The sequence below is a fragment of the Quercus suber genome, unplaced genomic scaffold, assembly GCF_002906115.3.
Source record: "Quercus suber isolate HL8 unplaced genomic scaffold, Cork oak 2.0 scaffold_257, whole genome shotgun sequence".
NCBI lineage: Eukaryota > Viridiplantae > Streptophyta > Magnoliopsida > Fagales > Fagaceae > Quercus > Quercus suber.
Window position 1 is genome coordinate 685,347 of NW_027069713.1, and position 21,754 is coordinate 707,100.

Genomic DNA, 21,754 nt, shown 5'->3' on the forward strand with positions numbered 1-21,754 from the left:
CCCCCCAAACAAAAAAGAAAAAAAAAAGAAAAAGAAAAGAAGCAACATTAATAAATAAAGGGGAGGGTAGATGGGTAATTTCACATCAAATCCGCTCCCTCCCCACTTTTCTCTCTAAAGAAAACATTTTCCTCTTAATTGGTAAGACGGGAGAAACTTTCCCACCCCCATTTACCCCTCCCACCAAACACCCTCTTCTCCCTTTTTTCTCTCCTATTTTCTCTCCCCCTTTACCATTTCACCCCAACCAAACATACCAAAAATGAGAGAGAGAAGAGAGAAAATGAGACAATAAAAAAGGAGAGAGAGAAATTAGAGACTTTTAATGCTTGTGTAAAAATATAGCAGGTTGTAAAACTTTTTACATTTCAGGTTAGCAGTGACCATATGTAGGTATTTTTTGTACATTTTTAGTGAATAATACTATCTATTGGACAAAATTTATGTACAATATCTTAGGTATTATTTCATAGGGTCCTCTCTTAAAATTCATTTTGTTAGTTTTCTTCTTAAAATTCAACCATATGACTACTTAACTAAAAAAATATACTTCTATCTCATGAAAAAAGGGACACATGGTTGAATTATAAGAAGAAAATCTAAAGAATAACATTTAAATACTGTACTTAAGTTTTACTCTTATCTATTTTGCATTTTTATGGAATATGCATAACGTAATAACGGGAATGCTTTTAAGCGGATATGTTTAACTTGTTGACAAACAGTACTCATAGTCTTTCTTGTGTGGGTAAAAGACTAAATTAATTAAAACTAAAGAGCAATCAAAGTCTCGGGACAACGATTGTTTAAGTACAAACCATAGAGTTCAGACTCAAAAATAACAAAAAAAATCTACAGGTGGACTTTCATACAAAATAAACCAAACTCAGGGAAGCTGGAAAACCAACTGCATGCAATCATCCACGATAGAAGAACACTCAGTCACAGCCACAAAATCGTGGGGATAGGATTCAGCCATACAAGTACAATGTTAGTGGTGAGAAAAGAATCGTACATTTATCATTTTCTCCTTTAACCTAGGAGTGGGGGCATTCCTACACGTGTTGACATTCATCTAAGTCTATTTACGTTTTTGAATAATCGGATGGCCTATCAGTCTATCACAGAAATCTTTGTTAACAATTTCCTCATGAATTCTTATGAACTAAAAATAATTCTTTCCTAGACTTGCAATATGGACCTATGGTACTATTCTATAACAGCACAATAACACGTTTAAATACCACTAATTACACTTATCTTTAGTCTAGTCGGCACCGACCCTAGCTCACATGCAGTATCACAATATGAAAACATTTTTTTGGAGGCTGGTAAGTAGATGATTATATATAAAGCAACAACTTCTAACTCTAAATAATGTTGAAAGAACACTTTTTGTGTGTAATCTATAATGGGACTATAAGGAGAATATGCTAACAGGTCTAATCTCTAATAGTTTGTTTGGATGGTTGGAGAGTAGAGGAGAGTAGAGTAGAGGAAGAGAAAGTCAGTTAAATTACGTTGTTTGGATATTTTTTAAGGGAGGAGAGGGAGGGAATTAGAGCAATTTAGAGGGGTTTTAACTAATTTTATCCCCTTATTTTTAATTCTCTGAAGTTGGGGAGATTTGGAGGGAAAGTAGAGTATAAAAATACTTAACCAAATGAATTACCAAATTTACCTTTATCATATTAACAAAATTAGAAACTATGAAAATACTAATTATTCCTCTCCCCTTACTTAATTTTAAAAACATCTAAATAATGTGAAAGATTACCATTCCCTTCTACTCCCCTCCTCACTACTCTCCTCTTCCCTCTACTATCTCCATCCAAACTTCTAAACATAGCATAAGTTTTCAGGAATTTCTTCCCAAGGAGAGAACCATACATTGGGGGTAGCTTTTGAATATCCTTCTCTCCCACTTATATATTTTATTTAAAAAAAAAAATTCAATTAATCTTTAAATTTTAAAATATTTGTACATACTACATTAAATGATTCATAAATAATCATCACATTATAAGGTGTGGTTTGGCCAAAATGATCAGAATACCACACCTTAATTTTACGGTCACATATGCGACATGGTGCGGTATATCAAGGTGCAGTCTGGTCAGTTTTGTTCTGGATTGGCCTAGCTAAAAGTTGGGTTTTCTTTATTTTGGGCTAATTTCTTAAATGTTAGGCTGATTTTTCTTTATTTTTGGATGATTGAGAGTAGCCCAACAAGTTTTAGGTGGGTAAGGGCTTATCTTTTAGTCGGTTTAGATGTGGTCATACGATTTGAGCAGTTTGATGAACATCCCTCTTATATCATTTATAGCTTATTAAATCAAAGCTTACACAAGGTATAAAATCCCTAAGAGTATATAAATAAATTTATGTAAATGATTAATGCATCTTTTTTCTTCCTCTTTTTTACTCTTATACTATATGTAACCCATTTATTTAAAGCATATTCAAAATAGTATTCCTAAAAATAGATAAGTAAATCTCTTTAATAGAAGCCTTCCTTATTTACCATAAATTTTATTATCATTATTATTATTATCCATTTGGAGAAAAAATAGGGACATTTATGTTTTATTTTTAAATAAATGACGATTGCTATTTTTGTGGTAAGGACTTAGTAGTTAGAGATTCTTATTGCAATTGTCATCTAAATAATAGAATAATATTTTTATTTAGTTTTTATTTAGTTTTTATTATTGTTATATTTTTTCTTATATTGAATTTTATATTTTTAGACATATAAAGTCATATTTATTATTTGAGTTATTTAAAAATGATTATTTTTTTATAAGTTTTATAATTCTTAAAAACATTATTAAATATTAATTGTGCAATCTCTAATTTTTTTATTTTTTTAAATAAAAAAACTATGTTGATAAAAAAATGTTTAAAACTATTAACTGTGATTAATATAATTTGAAGATAGTTTATAGATTATGAACAATATAGATAATAAAGTAAAATAAAATAAGAGAAATGATATATCCACAATATTTTCATAACATTTTTACAACAAATTCTAAGTGGCAAGTTGTTACTGATTGTTATTGTTGGGGCAAAAATGTAATCTTAATGTTAGGTTCAAATTTGAACTAATAATAACTAATCGACTATGATTTATTGTAAAAATGTTGTGTACGTAACACCTCTCATAAAATAATGTTAAAGTTATATGAATTAAAACCCATTAGTATCTTCCATTGACAATGTTGCTGAAATCATCCACACCGAGATTAGCAAAGAAAAGTGAACTGTTCCATCAGTGACCTTAACATTAGGGAAGTAGAAGCTACACACTTTTGAAAAAACGCAAGACATTATAGTCACAGAAGCACGATTTGTTAAGACTTAAGAGGCTTCAAACTCTGACCTTCTGCTCGAACCATATATGTTTTAATATCCTTACGTAAGTTATGGCTAAAAGTGTGCCAACATTAGAGTGCTCAGGTTAAAGTGTACCAACATTGGTCCATCAAATATTTTTATGGTGAAAGGAGAAACCCCTTACAAAGAGTTCGATTAGCTGAGAGATTGAGTGTCGTAATCTATATCAAGTACGTACAAGAGGTTAGACTTTAGAGCCCAATTTTATAGCTTTTGTCAATTTTATGCTTTTCTTTTCTCTTTTATTAATTTTATTGAGAAAGAAATACACAAACAAGAGAGAGAATAAAGTTCTAATATAAAGACAATTACAATTTTGAGCCCAATTGTTAATATGATTAGCCGATTAACATATGCATGAATACACAATCACAATAGAATCCCAATCAACAACACAAACACCCAAACACCTTAAAATGTTTACAGAGAGAAAAAACAAAAACTGGCCACCAAAAAAAAATCTCCGTTGCCTATAGTATGAACCAAATTCACTAACACAAATAGTTACAATATGTAGCACTTATTAACCCTCCAAACTATGTAAGGTTTAAATCTCATCTCAATAGATTTGGAAATTGGAGAGGGTGAAGATAGAGAGAGCAAATGGATTTTTGATCTAGGGTGAAGGGTCTCTCTCTACCTCTTCAATATGAGAATTGGGTCATGTATTTTGTGTGATTAGAGGGTTACAATTTATATGAGAGGGCTAAGTGGATGGGCACAACAAAGAATGGATGTAATAGGTTTCTCTCTCGTTTGCAATCTTGCTCAACCGGGAGAGGGGCAAGTGTCAAGCAAGATCACTAGACAAATGCTTTTAGAAAACCAAATTTCTCATGACAATGAGTTCTCACTTGATTGAGATTCTCAATGCAGCTTCAACACTTTAACTTTCAACCAGTGCAATGAAACTTACAAATGTATAAATTATAATGAAAATAATAAATTATAAGGAAATTCATGAAAATTTGACACCAAATATGCCAACAATAATAATGTATAGTGAATCCTTCCTCTTATCCTTGTGTGGTGTTAAGATTTTCCTAAGATTTTTTTTTTTTTTTGAAAATTTTAAAATTAACTATTTTGTTCTTCGTCCTTCTAAGTCATTGACTGAATACTTTCGAGATGGATTTGAAATTTATGTTTAGTAGGTTCTAATATGCTCAAGGATTTGAAATTTATGTTTAATTGGTCTCATCTACTCATTCTCTTCAATTATTTACCATATATTAATTTGTAGTAGTTACATTATGTTATCTTGACCTTCGATTTCGCAGATAGTCTTCAAATACGTTAAAGGTTTTTACACCATTAAAAACTGCAAGAATTTCAAAGGAACATATTAAAAGATTGCCCCTGTAACCAAAAAGTCCAAGGTAACCCAATCCGTGATGTCCGAAAATGATTTCTTCTTTTAACTTTTTTCTTGGTTGAAAACGATTTCTTGTTTAACTACCACCAGAGAAAAAACAAAAAAACAAAAAACAAAAGAACCACATAATATATATATTGAAGAAAGAACACGTACGTATTGCTATCACTGGGTTGAAATCGAAGTTCTCCAACTTCAAAAGCCAACTAGCATAATAACTTCCCACGAAAGCCCCATCTCATGTAATATGAACACTCTTAATATATTCCAATAACTTTCTTAACTTTCATTAGAAAATAGCATTGTAATATGACAAGGTCTTGCACTCTAACCAGGTATATCTTTGATAAGGTCAGCTTTCGATAGTGAAAATAAATATAAGATGATGTTTCAATGACGAAATCAAATTTTTATATGACAAAACAAGTTCTAGAAAGAAAAACAAATAGTACGATAGGAGTGGCAGCGATTTTGAACCAAGAGTTTTTGAACATGCAAAGCAATTGAGTACGTAGACTACTTTTTTTTCGCAAAGCAAGACTGTTGCGTTATAAGAATTCCAGAAGAAGAAAGTAAAAATAAATTTACTAATTAATCAGGTCATATTAGAAGATTGTGCACTGTGATTTGGTGTACTTCCACTAAATCTTATCTATTAAGTTAGTATTATGAACCTTTTTTGTACTATAGAAATGCTTGCGAAGTTGAAAACCTACACAACAACACCATTTTTTGCCTTATTTCAACCAGGCAAGGGCAAATGGTCCATCCAACAACCCAATATAGTATCTATACCACTTTCTTTTTGTGAAAGGCCAAATTTAATTATATATAATTTCTCACAAATCAATTTTTAGCCACCTGGCTTGGCTTTTTTTGGTTTTTGTTTTTTTAAGCTAGTGTTGGTGGTGACAGGTTGAATGAAACTTACAAGAACTAAAACTTAGATTAATTAATTTTTAAGTTGTGAATTTTCAGTTGAACTTTTTATAAAATATTTCTATCATCCTACTATTCCATGAGAGAAAATCACCCACAATCAACATGTGGATTAAGTAGGTTCAGAAACGGGTTGAACATCATTTTCTTTAAAAAAGAAAAAAGAAAAAGAAAATCCAAAGCTGGAGAGAGCAACCATGAACGTGGATGTGAGGTAATTCGTATATTACCTAGTAACTAGCTACCTCCAACTACAACTAAAGAAAATTCAAAAAAAAAAGAAAATCAGAAGCAAGAGACAAATAAAGAAAAGAAAGGATAAGAAATAGTTGGCCTGTAACTGACAATTCAGTACTAATTAATATGGACTTTTTTTTATTAGAAGGGGGGATATTTATATATCAAATATATAAAAGCAAGTCTATTCAGCCAAAAACAAAAAACTAAAAGTAAGTAAAGAAAATTACACTCCAGGGACCTCCAAATGACATAAATTACAAAAGCACATGCCTATAAGGCCCAAACGAAGATGGTATAAAAAAGAAATTGAATATTCTTGAGTCGGTGAATGTTGTATTCACCCTTGCGTCAATGTATAATGGAAAAAGGACTAAGTCCAAGCTTCATCCATAGGTAAGATAAAGTTGGGTAAAAATACCTAGCAACCATATAAATTTATACCGGTACTATTTATTTTATATTTAATTTTTTTTATTATTTATTTAGATATCTCAATGATAAAGGACGAGAGTAAAGGATAATTATTGTGTATGAAGCAAGTAAAACAATTAAAAAAAGTTGATATTTAAATGAAATGTAGTGTGAAATAAATAATTTGATAGGAGTATTTTAAAAAATGAGTATGTAAAAAAAAAAAAAAAAAGGGTTCTTATGTTAAAATACTCATTGGTTCATTCACCGCAGTATGTGAATTGAGAGACCATCTTCCACCACTTGATGGCCAGTTCCCTATATATAATCCATGATTAGAGTAGAGAACATGGGTGAACATAAAATAAATTATTAAAGGACATCATAGAAACCACTAAACTAGAGTTTTTTTAAAAAACCACTAAGCCATTTGGAGTCCATTAATTCTGATTAATATCTTGTGGCTACTCTTAAATTCAGGAGGAATCCTTAATCCTTGTAGAAGCTAATGAATAGTGTAAATTTTTACTCCATGTTACGAGTTTTAGGGTTAAGTACGTAAGCTTCCCCCTGTTATTCTTAAAAATTTCATACTGTATGTTAACAGCGGCCGAAGTCCGAATTATTAATTTTCCCCAGGAGAACCAAGTTAAATATATCAAAAATGAAATTCAAATTATATATATATATATATAGACACATATGTATATAATATGATTTATCATATGTTATTTTCTCATATATAATAAAAATATATACATCAAACTATTCTTTACATAACTCAAATAAGGGTTTTTCCCCACCCAATCTATTTGCAACTCGTGAATTGTCTTTTAAAATATATTGATATAATTAATACTGTTATTTTAACATTTTAGATCAATTTTTTAGGAAAACCAACTAAAATAATAAAAAAAAATCCAAACTAAAATATATATATATATATTAATTATATGAATTCTCTTCTAAATCAAATTAATATAATTAATATTATTTAAACATTTTAGATCAACCTCAACATCCTCCTATACTCCTTAGAGACAGTCATTGGATTTGTTGGAGGATGGATTGGGCACAATGTGGAGTAAAGACTTGAGTGGGTTTATGACTTTCAGTCATACAATGAACCAAAAGGAGAGATGAATCAATTTAAATGATTAAGGAGCCTTATATGGGAATACAGATTCCAAAATCAGAATTTTTGTGAAAAGGGGTAAGCTTTAACATTCAATAAGTAACAAAAATCTCAACTCAACTTGTTAGGTTCTAAAAGTTTAGAACAATTAGCAAACTGTGAGTATAAACTTGTTTAGATATAGATTTGCAACTCTATAGGTTTGATTAGACAATGTTTAAGGTGATACAAGTCAAGAATCAAGAGCATACAAGCTGAGGAAATAAGAATTCAAATTCTAAAGAGTTCGATTGCTCAAGACTAAGCTTTGACCAATCGAAATACGGGTTTTGCAGATTTTAAGTTCAGCTCACTGCTCATTAAGCCCAATAAGTGATTAGGGTTTCAGAGCAATTTCACATAGTATATAAAGGAAACCCTAGGATACGTTTTGTAGAGACTTTGGACGTGCTCTTGTGAGATCTAAAAACTATTGTACCTTCCTCGTTCAAAGTCGTTACTAGAAATCATTCTCATATCTTTAGAATCAGTAGATTTGAAGTTGCTGCAACAAGATCAACAACTCTTGATGATCTAAACCTTCAAAGGTGATCTTGGAGTCATAAACTAGAGAATTTGTATTGCTAAACTTTTGAGTGAGATTTTAAAGTCACAAACGTGGGTGTTTATGCAAAGTAAATCCAAAAGAGAAAGAGTCTGTGGATTTGGAGTTTGCACGTGGCCGTGTCAGTAAGTTACTACTAGAGGTAGCAATATATTTAAGGTTAAATTTTATTGTAAAAACTTCAATTCACTATTAGTGAATTTGTTTGCCTTGAGGATAGGTCAGGTTAAATCCCCCTCAGGATTTTTACCTTGAAACTGTTGGTTTTATTAGTTTTCCTGGGTATTTATATCGTTGTTTTATTTATTTTTCCGCATAGCATGATATGATCTCTATAACTGTTTAACCTAGATTTGAATAATAAACCTAAATGTCAACTTGGTTAATTAACTAGGTTAAAAATCTGTTTTAAAGGGGTCTAAACAAACAAACACAACTAACTCAATCAAGCATATTATATAAATAATAATAAATAAATTGTATGTACTATACAAATTCATAGGTTTAGAAATTTCGTCTTCATTTGATTCAAAAACTAACCCAGGAGTTCTCCACAAATATGAAGAATTATAATTTACAATGAGTTCCAAAACATCATACATTATACAATGAATTTCAAAAATATGAGAAAAAATTTTATTGGACAATTGAAATAGTTCACATATCTAATTAGATCCATATTTTTAACAATGTTTATGACTATGATTTTGCTATATCCTAGTGACTAGGTCTAGAATTATGTGTTGTCATGTGGTAAGTCTTATAAAAACTAGTTATTATGCCAATGTACCCCTTTTGCGGGGTCTAAAGCATAGTCAAATTGCATATATAACTTTTACGAAATTATCCGGTCTCATTTTGTCCCATATTAAAAAAACAATAATCATATACACTTAAATCATAATTTACACAAATATTTCATTCAAATCTTGGTTCTCTTCACAAAATATACATTTATAAAATCAAATCAACTACATTTATATTATTTCAATAAGAAACTAATTCTTTTCTTCAAATAAAAACAACAAAAATAACTAATTAAATAATTTGTTTAAAGAAAATACAAAATAATATTTAATAAATAAAATATTTTATTTTAAGTAAAATATAACTAGTCGAGAAAGATGTTACTTTCATCCATCAATGCCTACTCAAAAACTCTTGCAACTTCTAAAGAACACTTAAAATAACCTAAAAGTCTTCATGATCAATTCAATTACTAAAAAAGGTGTCCCAAAAATTACTTTAATAAGTTATCTTAGGGTCTAATTACTTTTTTTCCCTGAGGTGCTTCCCTCAATAATTTCAAAATTATTCAAACACCCTCTCTTTGGGAATCCTTTGACAAGCCTTCTCTCTAGAGTTATCTAATTTAGAGTCTGTTTGGATACAACTTATTATTAAAAATTGAAAACTTATTACTGAAAATATTGTAGCAAAACAATTTTTAAATGTGTAAATAGTGCCATGAGACCTAGTTTTAAAGTTGATTTTGCCAGATCCCGTACTTGCGAGTCCCGTGAATAGTGCACAGGAACCAAAAAAAATGCAGATGCACAAAACACCACTCCTGCCGCTATCCAAACTCACACTTAGAGGCAATTAATGGGTCAAAGAAAGGCTAGATTATACATACACGCTAAATCCCCCCATGCCACAATTACTTAATTCACATTTTTTTAACATTTTTTTTTGGTCCAAAATATCTTTAACATAGATAAATATTTTGTAACTTAGAATATTTTTTATAGATAAAAAATCTTTAACATAGATTAATTACTCATCCCTTTAACCTAAACATATTTTTAAAACACAAATCTCAACATTTTTTTTTCTCACTATTTGTCATTGATATTTTAGCAAATTCTTATCCAACATATATGGAGTATAGTCAAAATTGTGTTCTGTCATTTACTCATTTTGCATCGAAGCCCATGTTGTGAATGTGCGAGACCACGACATGTCTGTATGCTAAAATATCTGGAGGGACACTACCGTAACCCGCAGCGGCAGGTGGCAGGCGTCACGCTCACGCAATTGGCAAATAGAAATAGAGACGAGGCCACATACTTTAGCCAACCAAAATAGAACCAATAAACAAAATCGAAAATTTGACTTTTATTCCCTTCTATTTTCTATTTCAATATAGCCGGTGCGTTTGAATGCAGCCAATGAAGACACACTCTACTTTACTAAATTCGAGAGGAAAGTTCTCCCTAACTCACTCAGCCATAGCAGCCTTCAACTCTCTCTCTCTCCTCTCCCACACATGTATAAATATCCCCCATAAATTTCTATTACAAACAGACTTAGCCTAGCTCTCTCTCAGTCCTAGAAAGATAAGAGAGCAGGACTAATTCAAGATTTGTTGGAGAGGAAAAGAATTATAAAACAAAAAAAAAAAAAAAACAGTGAGAGTCACAAGAATTTCATATTGCCACCAACCAAATAGTGTTCTTTTTTCCCTATCTCTTTATTTCTGAAAATACAAAGCTTCAAGAAAACCCAACAAAGTAAGCATTATTTTTCTTTCATTTCAATTCATTTCATTTCCCCACTTCTTTTTAGTTGATGGGAAATTTCAGTGAATTTATAAAAAGAACAGAAGCTTTAATGGTTTATGTAGCATTTACTCTTGAAGTGGTCTAAAAAGTTGAAAAACTCCCCTCAACTTGATTATATGCAGTTGTACGTCTTAGGTTCGATCAGTTGAGGTGTCATGGTCCCTTGACTTTTCTAACACTTCACATTCAGCACAACTTTTACTGAATTCAATGTACATGCATTTCATTTCATTTTCTTATCTTTCACATCTTTTTCTCAACAACCAAACACAAATATAAATTTTTTTGGACTCTTTCAGTGTGTCCTCTCTAGCTTTTAGCTTCCATTCTATAATTAACAATCTGGGCATGTTCTTGTTTCTGTAAATTTTCATTAGAAGAAGAAGAAGAAGATGGAAGGAATAGATAAAGCAAGAGGCTCGGAAAGGCGGGCAAGCCGTAGCTTTAGCAGAAACGTAAGCAGGAGCATGAGCAGGCAAAGTTGGAGCATGGAAGATGTATTTTCAGGTAATAGGCACTCTCGCCGAAACAGTCATGTTGACGAAGATGAGGAAGCTCTAAAATGGGCTGCCATTGAGAAATTACCCACCTATGATCGTCTAAGAACAAGTATTATCAACTCTTACATGGAGAATGAGCATCCACATGCTAAAAAAATGCACAAAGAAGTGGACGTAAGAAAGCTGGATTTGGATGAGAGGCAAGAATTCATTGACAGGATTTTTAAGGTTGCTGAGGAAGATAATGAGAGGTTCTTGAAGAAGTTTAGAAATAGAATCGATAAGTAAGTTCTTTATTGCTTTATCTAAGTTCTTGAAGAAGTTTAGAAATAAAATGAGGCACAAAGAAGAGAACAAAGATTTTAATGGGTTTTTCTAAGATTTTTTTTTTAAAAATCAAAGATTAATTATTTCTAAACAAGTATTTTCTGAACAAGGGAGAGAATGAGCTGTAAATTTTTTTTTTCTTTTGTACTATAATAATTATATGAATACATTTTTCACACATAAATGATAGTCCTGGTCCATTATCCACACGCTTAATTATATATGCAAATAAATGACCATAAAAGAGATAAGTTCAAAATAGGTAGGAAATAACAAATCACTAACTTTTAACACTAAACACCAAACTAATTTTGCTTGGAATTTAAGATTGTGTAAGAAAATGTCATTTACTTTGTGAGGGTCAGCAAGCATGCCATGCAAGTAAATGATCCTGATTAATCACTTTCATTCTTCAACTATTCTCTGTGTAATTGTTATCTCATGCTTTTCTTCCTAACAAGATAGTTGCTTGTCTTTGTCATATGCTACGACAAACAAATTATACTTTGAAGTTAATCAAAGTTGACAAGGGTTCTTCCTGTTACCTTTCTTTGTACTAGTAAAATAAAATATTATTTCTGTGATTTTGCTTGAATTTGTGGTTAAATTGGCTTGAGCTACTTTAACACTTTAAAAAATCATTTAATTTCCATTAAAAATCCAAAGTAGTTAAAGCAATATTTGACAGGATACGTTAAAATATTTCCTTTTATATCGTCTGGACTTGTCAAAGTTTGTTGTATGAACCTAACCGAGTCGACTCAACTGAGTCAACAACAAAATTTAGGTGCAGTTTTGTTATTGTAGTCTAATCAATTTGCTTTTATTATAATTTCAGGGTTGGTATCCGACTTCCTACCGTTGAAGTTCGATTTGATCATTTAACGATTGAAGCTGATTGCTATGTTGGCACAAGAGCTCTTCCCACTCTTCCAAATGTTGCCAGAAACATTGCCGAATCGGCTCTTGGTTTGCTTGGGATTGGACTGACCAAGACAACAAAATTAACAATTCTTAAGGATGCCTCAGGAATTGTAAAACCCTCAAGGTATATAAATTAAAATTTGGGGTGTGACTAATTATTATAAAATTCAAGAAAGAATGATAGCATTTGAGCTTAAAATCAACTTCAAGTTATATATGATTTCTAATGTGAAAATTGGACCATATATAGAGACAATAATCTGTCGGCAGGTGGTATATATACAATGAACCTAGTCACTTATAGAAGTCGTTCTTTCCTGGATGTAACTCTATTAGTACACACATCATAGTTGATCAAACTATTGCTAATTATACTAATCGTTTTTATGCACCCATTATTTGTTTTGTTATATAGGATGGCCCTTTTGTTAGGGCCCCCATCTTCTGGGAAGACAACCCTTTTGCTGGCATTGGCTGGAAAGTTGGACCCAAGCCTCAAGGTTAGCTCATCTCAATGGCTCTATTGTTTCTTCTAAGAAAAGACAATGGTTAACTTTTTTATTAAAAAAAAGAAAGAAAAGAGAAAAGACAAGGGTAATTAGCTAATGATAAATTCATGGAACAGGTTAAAGGAGACATCACTTACAATGGCTACAGGCTGAATGAGTTTGTGCCTAAGAAGACATCCGCATACATTAGCCAAAATGATGTTCATGTTGGAGAAATGACTGTGAAAGAAACTCTAGATTTCTCAGCAAGGTGCCAAGGAGTTGGAACTCGATATGGTAATTTGCGGAAAACAAAAATTATGTTACTGTTTTTACTTACTAATAACCATTCATTGTATCAACAGCTTGTACACACACACACAAAAATTTTGAAAAATAATTTGTGCCTTCAGCATTTTTCATACAATTAATTAAGGAGATATATATATATATATATATAAAAAAAATTTTTTTCTAAATGATAACAATTTTTATTTATTTTGGTATAGAACTCTTAACTGAACTTGCCAGAAGAGAAAAGGAAGCTGGAATACTTCCAGAGGCAGAAGTTGATCTTTTTATGAAGGTACATACTACAAATTTAGTCAATAATTAATATTCAACATTAATTTTTTTCATACTTAATTTTCTATATTTTAGTTATCTCCCAAGTTAATAATTTGTTGTTGGTATTTCTTGAAATTAGGCAACATCAATGGAAGGAGTTGAGAACAGTCTCATTACTGACTATACCCTTAAAGTAAGTTACAATATAGCCACAAAATATGTTCTTCTATTTAAGGAAATTATGTCTTAAATCCTTACTTCTGATAGCTTCGTCTCATTTAATTGTATGGTTATCAAGTCCCAACCAAGCCACTTCTACTATCTTTTTTAATAATAATGATATTAGTTGCTAAGAAGGTTTTGCCTATGACTTTTTAGCAACTCAAATTCGAACAACTCACTAAAATTATAGTCACCATCTATATACAAATTTTCAACTCGTCAAAAATTTCTCCTCAACTACTCTGTTGACGACTGTCATTTTTGGTGCGATAATTGGGGCCCTTGCCTCGTTGGTTTTTTGGACACTTTCGCTGGTGACAACTTCTGTTTCTAAAAAAAAAAATTGAATTTTTCCTAGTGACCTCAAGTACCCATTCACTTTTTAAACATGCCTATAATTGCCTAACTTTGTCCCTATTGAAATACCTCTAACATGTCACTTTTTTGTTCATTTTTAATTGAGCAGATATTAGGGCTTGATATATGCAAGGACACCATTGTTGGAGATGAAATGCAACGAGGGATATCGGGTGGACAGAAAAAACGAGTAACAACAGGTCAATTAGAGAATTCAGCTTCATTTTCTTCTACCTATATTTTCTTAAATTGGACTTAATTATCACGTTTTAGAAAAAAAAGAAAAAGAAAAAAAGATATATTGGTATAAGTGGGTATTGGGTACAAAAAGAATATAAATTTCTACACTTATAAAATTCAAAAGGTGGCTATGAACCACATTTTTCGAATTTCATAGATTCAGGATTCAAGGAAATCCTATATAGCCTATGAGTCCAGATGGACCAGACTCATGAACTTCCACCTACCCCTGAATAGATTGAAAATGAATAATTTGTATTTGTCTACCCAAATAGCCACCAAAATATATTACCACTTTGTCTTCATGTTTCACATGGAATACCTGCAGCCAAAGATTAAATAACATTCTTTAGCATGGAGATAGGCCTTAAAAAAAAAAAAGAATCGGAATAATAGTCACTAATCCACCCACCCCACCACCCACCCTAACAAAAATATGAAAAAAAGAAAAAAGAAAAAAAAAAAAAAGACTCTTAATCGTAGGGGTTTGGTGACCTATCAACCTAGCTTGTATATGGCCACATTTTTTATGCGAAAAGAAGAAAAAAAAAAAAAAGGAAAAAAGAAAGAAAGTAAGAAAGAAAGACCCTTACATTACATTAATGTAAACCAATAAAATTTCAAATGCATGGTCGATGCATCCTGAACAAGAAATTTAACTATTAAAAAACAAACTTCATCTTAAGCAACATTCTTAAAGCAGTAATGGGATTAGCTTATCTTAACAAGTCCTCATTGATTCAAGTGGCAAATTTCAATTAGTTCAAAAAATAAAAAAAATTTGTCGTCAAATAAAAAATTTGAGAATTTAAAATTGAATCGTGTCTACACACAAAAAAAAAAAAAAAAAAAAAAAAGATTTTTTGGGTTGACATTTGCATCCAATTATTACTATCACTACCCCACACTTGAAAATATGGTCGCATGCATACGTAGGGATAGGATTCCACTCAAGTAAAGGTTGATTTGGACCTCAACAATACAATGTGGGTTGTAATTGTTTTGGGCCAATGTAAAAGCCCATTTAAGTATCAACTAGGCCTAAATTATGTTACTAATGTGTCACTCAAGTGGATCTATAGTTGGTTGTTAATATGCCACAAATTTGATCAAATACAGGAGAGATGATTGTTGGGCCAACAAAAACACTATTCATGGATGAGATATCAACTGGTCTAGACAGCTCCACAACATTCCAAATAGTGAAATGTTTGCAACAGATTGTACACCTTACTGAGGCCACCGTATTGATGTCCCTACTCCAGCCCGCTCCTGAGACATTTGATCTGTTTGATGATATCGTCCTACTATCAGAGGGCCAGATTGTCTACCAGGGCCCACGAGAGCACATACTCGAGTTCTTTGAAACATGTGGCTTCAAGTGTCCTGAGAGAAAGGGTACTGCTGATTTCTTGCAAGAGGTAAACTTATGACTAAATCTTATTACACACTCCTTATTGTAAAGTCGGATTTTGAAAACACGACTTCAGCCTATGTGTACGTACGTACTGAGTATGCTAAAGTGACCTTAATCAATTTATAGGTGCATAATCAGAACTAATTTGTTGTAACTCATATAGGTTACATCAAGGAAGGATCAAGAGCAATATTGGGCAGATAGAACAAGACCATACCGGTACACATCGGTATCTGAATTTGCTAGCCGGTTCAAGAGATTCCATGTGGGAATGCAGCTTGAAAATGAGTTGTCAGTACCTTATAACAAGGCCAATGGCCATCAGGCAGCTCTAGTCTTCAAGAAATATTTAGTCTCAAAAATGGATCTCTTAAAGGCATGCACTGACAAAGAATGGCTATTGATTAAGAGGAACTCTTTTGTCTATGTGTTCAAGACTGTCCAAATTATTATTGTGGCAATCATAGCTTCCACAGTGTTTTTGAGGACCAAAATGAAAACTAGGACTGAAGAAGATGGGGCAGTGTATATTGGTGCACTACTATTTTCCATGCTCATTAACATGTTCAATGGCTTTGCTGAGCTATCAATGACCATTGCAAGGCTTCCTGTATTTTACAAGCAGAGAGACCTCCTCTTTCACCCAGTTTGGACTTTCACACTACCAAGTGTGGTTCTCCGGATCCCAATGTCTGTTCTTGAGTCCGTTGTTTGGATGGTCATGACATACTACTCCATAGGATTTGCCCCTGAAGCTAGCAGGTAATTATACCAGTATATGATTATCATGCACATTATTTATTTCCCAAAGGCTAATATGGTCTAATGTGGTTGAAGCATAATAAAAGTGACGTCAGCGGTGGAGCTAAGTAAAAATGATGTTGTTGCTTCAATTACAACCGACCATGTTAACCGTTGTGAAAAAATGTTATGGAAATTGTGTCATAAGGGTAGTTAAGCATACTATAAAATTTTTAACAAGTGAACATTCTATCTCAACCCAATGGACAGGTTCTTCAAGCAACTATTGTTGATATTTCTGATCCAACAAATGGCTGCTGGGATCTTTAGGCTCATCTCTGCAGTCTGCAGGACTATGATCATTGCCAACACTGGTGGAGCTCTCACTCTCCTACTTGTGTTCCTACTTGGAGGTTTCATCCTTCCTAGAGGTTAGTGTAAAATCAAAATTTTTAACATAAATTTCAAAGCCGTGGAAACCTTTCCTTAAATAAAAAGTTACATTACAGTTTGTTGACTAATTCAAAATTGGTTTGATTATAACAGGTGAAATTCCAAAATGGTGGATTTGGGGCTACTGGGTTTCACCCATGTCCTACGGTTTCAATGCCATTGCTGTAAATGAAATGTTTGCTCCGAGGTGGATGAACAAAAATGTATGTTTTTACAAAATACATTTATACATATTTTAAGAAACATATTGAAACAAATTTCAAAATATAAGAACATGATAAGAAAAATCTACTTTTGGCTCACTAAAGAATTCATTTTCTGATCAATACCTGATTCTATTGCAGGCTACAGACGGTGTAACCAAATTGGGTGTGGCAGTTCTTAAGAGCTTTGATGTTTACCCTGACAAAAACTGGTACTGGATTGGCGCAGCAGCACTGCTTGGGTTCACAGTTCTATTTAACGTCCTATTCACCTTAGCACTTATGTACCTTAACCGTAAGAACAACATTCTGTTCAAGGGTGCAAATGAATTTTCAATTTTCAATTTGTTTTCTTTTGACTCACAATTTTTATTTTTTCTCTTGTTGATACACTAGCAATGGAAAAGCCACAAGCAATATTATCCGAAGAAGCTGCAGATGAGATGGAAGGAGACAACACCAATTCAAAGGAAGAGCCAAGACTCAGACGACCTGTGTCGAAGAGAGATTCTGCTTCTCGATCATTGTCTGCTTCTGATGGAAACAATACAAGTATGCAACAAAACAATATTGGCAATTTTAGTTTTTTTGAACAGTCAATCGAAAATGTGAATTACATTATGTTATTTGTTGCCTTACATGGACTTGAATTCCCTCAGGAGAAATGGCAATTAGGCGAATGAGCAGCCAATCTAATAGCAATGGAATAAACAGAAATGCTGATTCTACTCTTGAGGCAGCCAATGGCGTTGCTCCCAAGAGAGGAATGGTTCTTCCATTCACTCCTTTGGCAATGTCTTTCGACAGTATGAATTATTATGTGGACATGCCTGCTGTAAGAGTCCACTGCCTATCTTCCTTTCTTTTTCTACCAAAAAGAGATTATATGTAATCATATATTCAAGCATAAAATGGTGTCTCTAAATTAGGATTTTTATAAGTCTAGCTAAACTACTCTATCACTAACGTTGTTGTTTCTGACAGGAAATGAAGGAACAAGGAGTAGCAGAAGACAGGCTCCAATTGCTTCGAGGAGTAACAGGAGCATTTAGGCCTGGGGTCTTGACAGCACTTATGGGAGTCAGTGGAGCCGGAAAGACAACGTTGATGGATGTTTTAGCAGGAAGAAAGACAGGTGGTTACATTGAAGGTGATGTTAGGATCTCTGGATTCCCTAAGATTCAAGAAACCTTTGCAAGAATTTCTGGTTACTGTGAACAAACTGACATTCACTCACCTCAAGTCACTGTGAGGGAATCTTTGATTTACTCAGCTTTCCTTCGTCTCCCTAAAGAAGTCAGCAATGAAGAAAAGATGGTAAAAAACTTATATGTCTACTATAAATTGTCCTAAACCTTGTATGTGGCAACTTCTGGGACTAAAACAATTTCTTCTTGGGTTTAATCTTTTCAGGTTTTTGTTGATGAAGTGATGGAATTGGTAGAGCTAAACAATCTCAGGGATGCTATAGTGGGGCTTCCAGGAATTACAGGGTTGTCAACGGAACAGCGGAAGAGGCTGACAATTGCAGTTGAGCTTGTTGCCAATCCTTCAATCATTTTTATGGATGAACCAACTTCAGGTCTTGATGCAAGGGCAGCAGCCATTGTCATGAGGACAGTGAGAAATACTGTAGATACTGGGAGAACGGTTGTGTGCACCATTCACCAGCCTAGCATTGATATCTTCGAAGCCTTTGATGAGCTACTACTAATGAAGAGAGGAGGACAAGTCATCTACTACGGACCTTTGGGTCGAAATTCTCACAAAATAGTAGAATATTTTGAGGTATTTTGTTCTTCTTGATATTGTTCTTCCTCCATAAGTTATAAATGTATAATGCGTTATCTGATTTGATACTCATTTTGCAGGCAATTCCTGGAGTGCCAAAAATCAAAGATAAGTACAACCCTGCAACATGGATGCTTGAAGTAAGTTCAATGGCTGCTGAAGTGAGGCTTGGAATGGACTTTGCTGAACACTACAAGTCATCATCCTTGCATCAGTAAGTCAAGATATTAGTCCCAGAAATACAAGAGCAATAGTGATTACCAGTCTTGATCTAACATATGCATTTATGTGCAGGAGAAATAAGGCCCTAGTAAAAGAGTTAAGCACTCCTCCACCCGGAGCAAAGGACCTATATTTTGCCACAGAGTTCTCTCAATCCACATGGGGGCAGTTCAAATCTTGCTTATGGAAGACATGGTGGACTTATTGGAGAAGTCCAGATTATAACCTTGTTAGATTCTTTTTCACCTTGGCTGCCGCCCTAATGGTTGGGACAATTTTCTGGAAAGTTGGAACTAAAAGGTCCTCTTCTGTTTCCTTCTAATAGAATAATTTGAACCATTTCATTGATTTTATGGGCAAAATAACTTTCATCATTCTGTTGACTAATTATTTTCATTGTCTTAAATGTTTTATGGTATAGGGATAATGCAGGTGATCTTACTATGATCATTGGAGCAATGTATGCTGCTGTACTGTTTGTGGGAATTAATAATTGCTCGACAGTACAACCGATAGTAGCCATTGAAAGAACAGTGTTTTATCGAGAAAGAGCTGCTGGGATGTACTCTGCAATGCCTTATGCCCTTGCACAGGTTGGAAGGCATTTAATATTATCATCCCATTCTTAATGAAATTCATGTCTCTTGGTATTTTTGTGGTCCTAATTAGGGAATTTTATGCATTCTACCATATTTTTTAAAGACCAAGTTTTATCAGATTTTTGAAGAAATCCAACTATTTGGGTTCATGAATTATGTTCATCCACAAAAGGTCCGCTAGACTTTTTACATAGTAGGTCACTTAAGCTCAGGTTTTTTATGGTACTTCACTATCAAAAGAGGGTTAATGTCATTTGGATCCTTGCAAATCACATTGGTTTATCTTTGATCTATAAGCATCTAAATTTTCTAGGAGACCTTATTTTTATAGAAAAGGATGCTTAAATTTTTCCAACGACAATGAATCTTAAATTGATTGTTACCACTTGGTTCAATCATTTCTAAATAAGAAAATAACTTTAATTTTTTATATGCAGGTGATTTCTGAAATACCATATGTACTGGTTCAAACTTCATATTATACACTTATTGTGTACGCCATGGTGGCCTTCGAATGGACAGTAGCAAAATTCTTCTGGTTCTTCTTTGTCTCCTTCTTCTCCTTCCTATACTTCACATATTATGGCATGATGACTGTTTCCATCACACCAAACCACCAAGTAGCAGCCATTTTTGCAGCAGCATTTTATTCTCTCTTCAATCTTTTCTCAGGCTTCTTCATCCCAAGACCTGTAAGTACTATTTCTCCTTTCAAAAATAACTTTTTAGGAATAAGCTAAATTATTCATTTTGACATATATTTCATTGATTTTTGAACTTTCAGAAAATTCCAAAGTGGTGGGTTTGGTATTATTGGATTTGCCCAGTAGCATGGACTGTCTATGGATTGATTGTGTCACAATATGGGGATGTGGAGGACACCATTAATGTACCTGGGGTTTCGCCTGCCCCTAAAATCAAAGAGTATATTGAAAGCCATTTTGGGTATGATCCCAATTTCATGGGGCCAGTTGCTGGAGTTTTGGTTGGCTTTGCAGTCTTCTTTGCGTTCATGTTTGCCTATTGCATAAAGACTCTAAACTTCCAGAACAGATAGAAGAGAGCTGTAGAAGAAATTCTTGTTATAGCAGGTTCTACAAATCAAAATGATTCCCGCAATCTAGATTGAAAAATGCTGATAGTTGCATAAGGCTTCAATTTATTTTTGTAGGAAACTTAAGTGTGTCATCTTCTTCTTCTTCTTTGTTTATTTTTTATTTTTTAAGAAGCATATGTTCATTACTATAGAAAGATAATGATGAAAACTTTAGTTAGAAATCTGAAAGCAGTATTGTAAATGTAAAGGTTATTGGAATTTTTATTTTGGAAGGAAGAATTTATTAAAAGTTGCAATTACATCCTATTCAATTTGCATTGTTTTATCAAATTGTTTTTTTTTTTTTCCCATTCTTTTTCTTTCGACCTTGTCTTAGTCAATAAGTATACAATATAAGAGCATTTGCAGCAGTGGAGCTATATTGCTATATTGCTAAAATATAGCTCCACAGACACAAAACTCACGCTGCAGCAGTGGTGGCAAATCTAAAAATTTTAGATGTTCAGCTACAGTGCACATCTATAAATAGATGTGCACTGTAGCTAAAGCAAAAAAAAAAAAAAAAAATTTTTATTCGGCCGGTTAAATAAAATAATAAAAATTCTCCCTCATATCTCATCTCTCTCAGTCACTCTCTCATCTCTCTCTCAAAACTCTCTCATCTCTCTCTCACAGTCAGTCTCTCCGATCGCCTCACGCCGCCGATCGCCTCATCTCATCTCATCTCATCTCACGCCGCCGATCGCCTCAGCCCCGCCGTCCCAGCCGCCGATCGCCTCAGCCCACGCCTTCCCAGCCGCCGATTGCCTCAGCCACGCCGTCCTAGCCACCGATCGTCTCACCCTATGTCTTCTCAGCCGCGATCGCCTCACCCCACGCCTTCCCAGCCGCTGTGGTTGTGGTTTTGTTTTTTGTTTTTTTTTGTTTTTTTTTTTCTATGTTGTGTTGGGGTTGCCTGGTGGTTGTGGCCGGTAATGGT

The 21,754-nt window shown here is 33.2% G+C and overlaps 1 protein-coding gene across 2 annotated transcripts; it reads left to right on the plus strand.

The window, feature by feature from the left end:
- The first annotated feature begins 10,304 nt into the window (after positions 1–10,304).
- LOC112016946 (ABC transporter G family member 36) lies at positions 10,305–21,086 on the plus strand. Of its 2 annotated transcripts, none has more exons than XM_024049408.2 (22): positions 10,305–10,616; positions 11,045–11,451; positions 12,333–12,542; positions 12,834–12,918; positions 13,044–13,203; positions 13,416–13,492; positions 13,613–13,666; positions 14,162–14,252; positions 15,412–15,713; positions 15,873–16,471; positions 16,721–16,881; positions 16,997–17,106; positions 17,248–17,401; positions 17,503–17,658; positions 17,766–17,941; positions 18,091–18,423; positions 18,520–18,894; positions 18,978–19,111; positions 19,192–19,419; positions 19,541–19,712; positions 20,156–20,410; positions 20,503–21,086. In XM_024049408.2, the coding sequence occupies exons 2-22, from the start codon at positions 11,060–11,062 to the stop codon at positions 20,773–20,775; spliced, it is 4,497 nt and encodes a 1,498-aa protein (XP_023905176.1). In that variant the 5' UTR covers positions 10,305–10,616; positions 11,045–11,059; the 3' UTR covers positions 20,776–21,086. The 2 variants fall into 2 exon arrangements, with proteins under 2 accessions (XP_023905176.1, XP_023905177.1); XM_024049409.2 differs by having other exon boundaries at positions 11,048–11,451.
- The last annotated feature ends 668 nt before the right edge of the window (positions 21,087–21,754 follow it).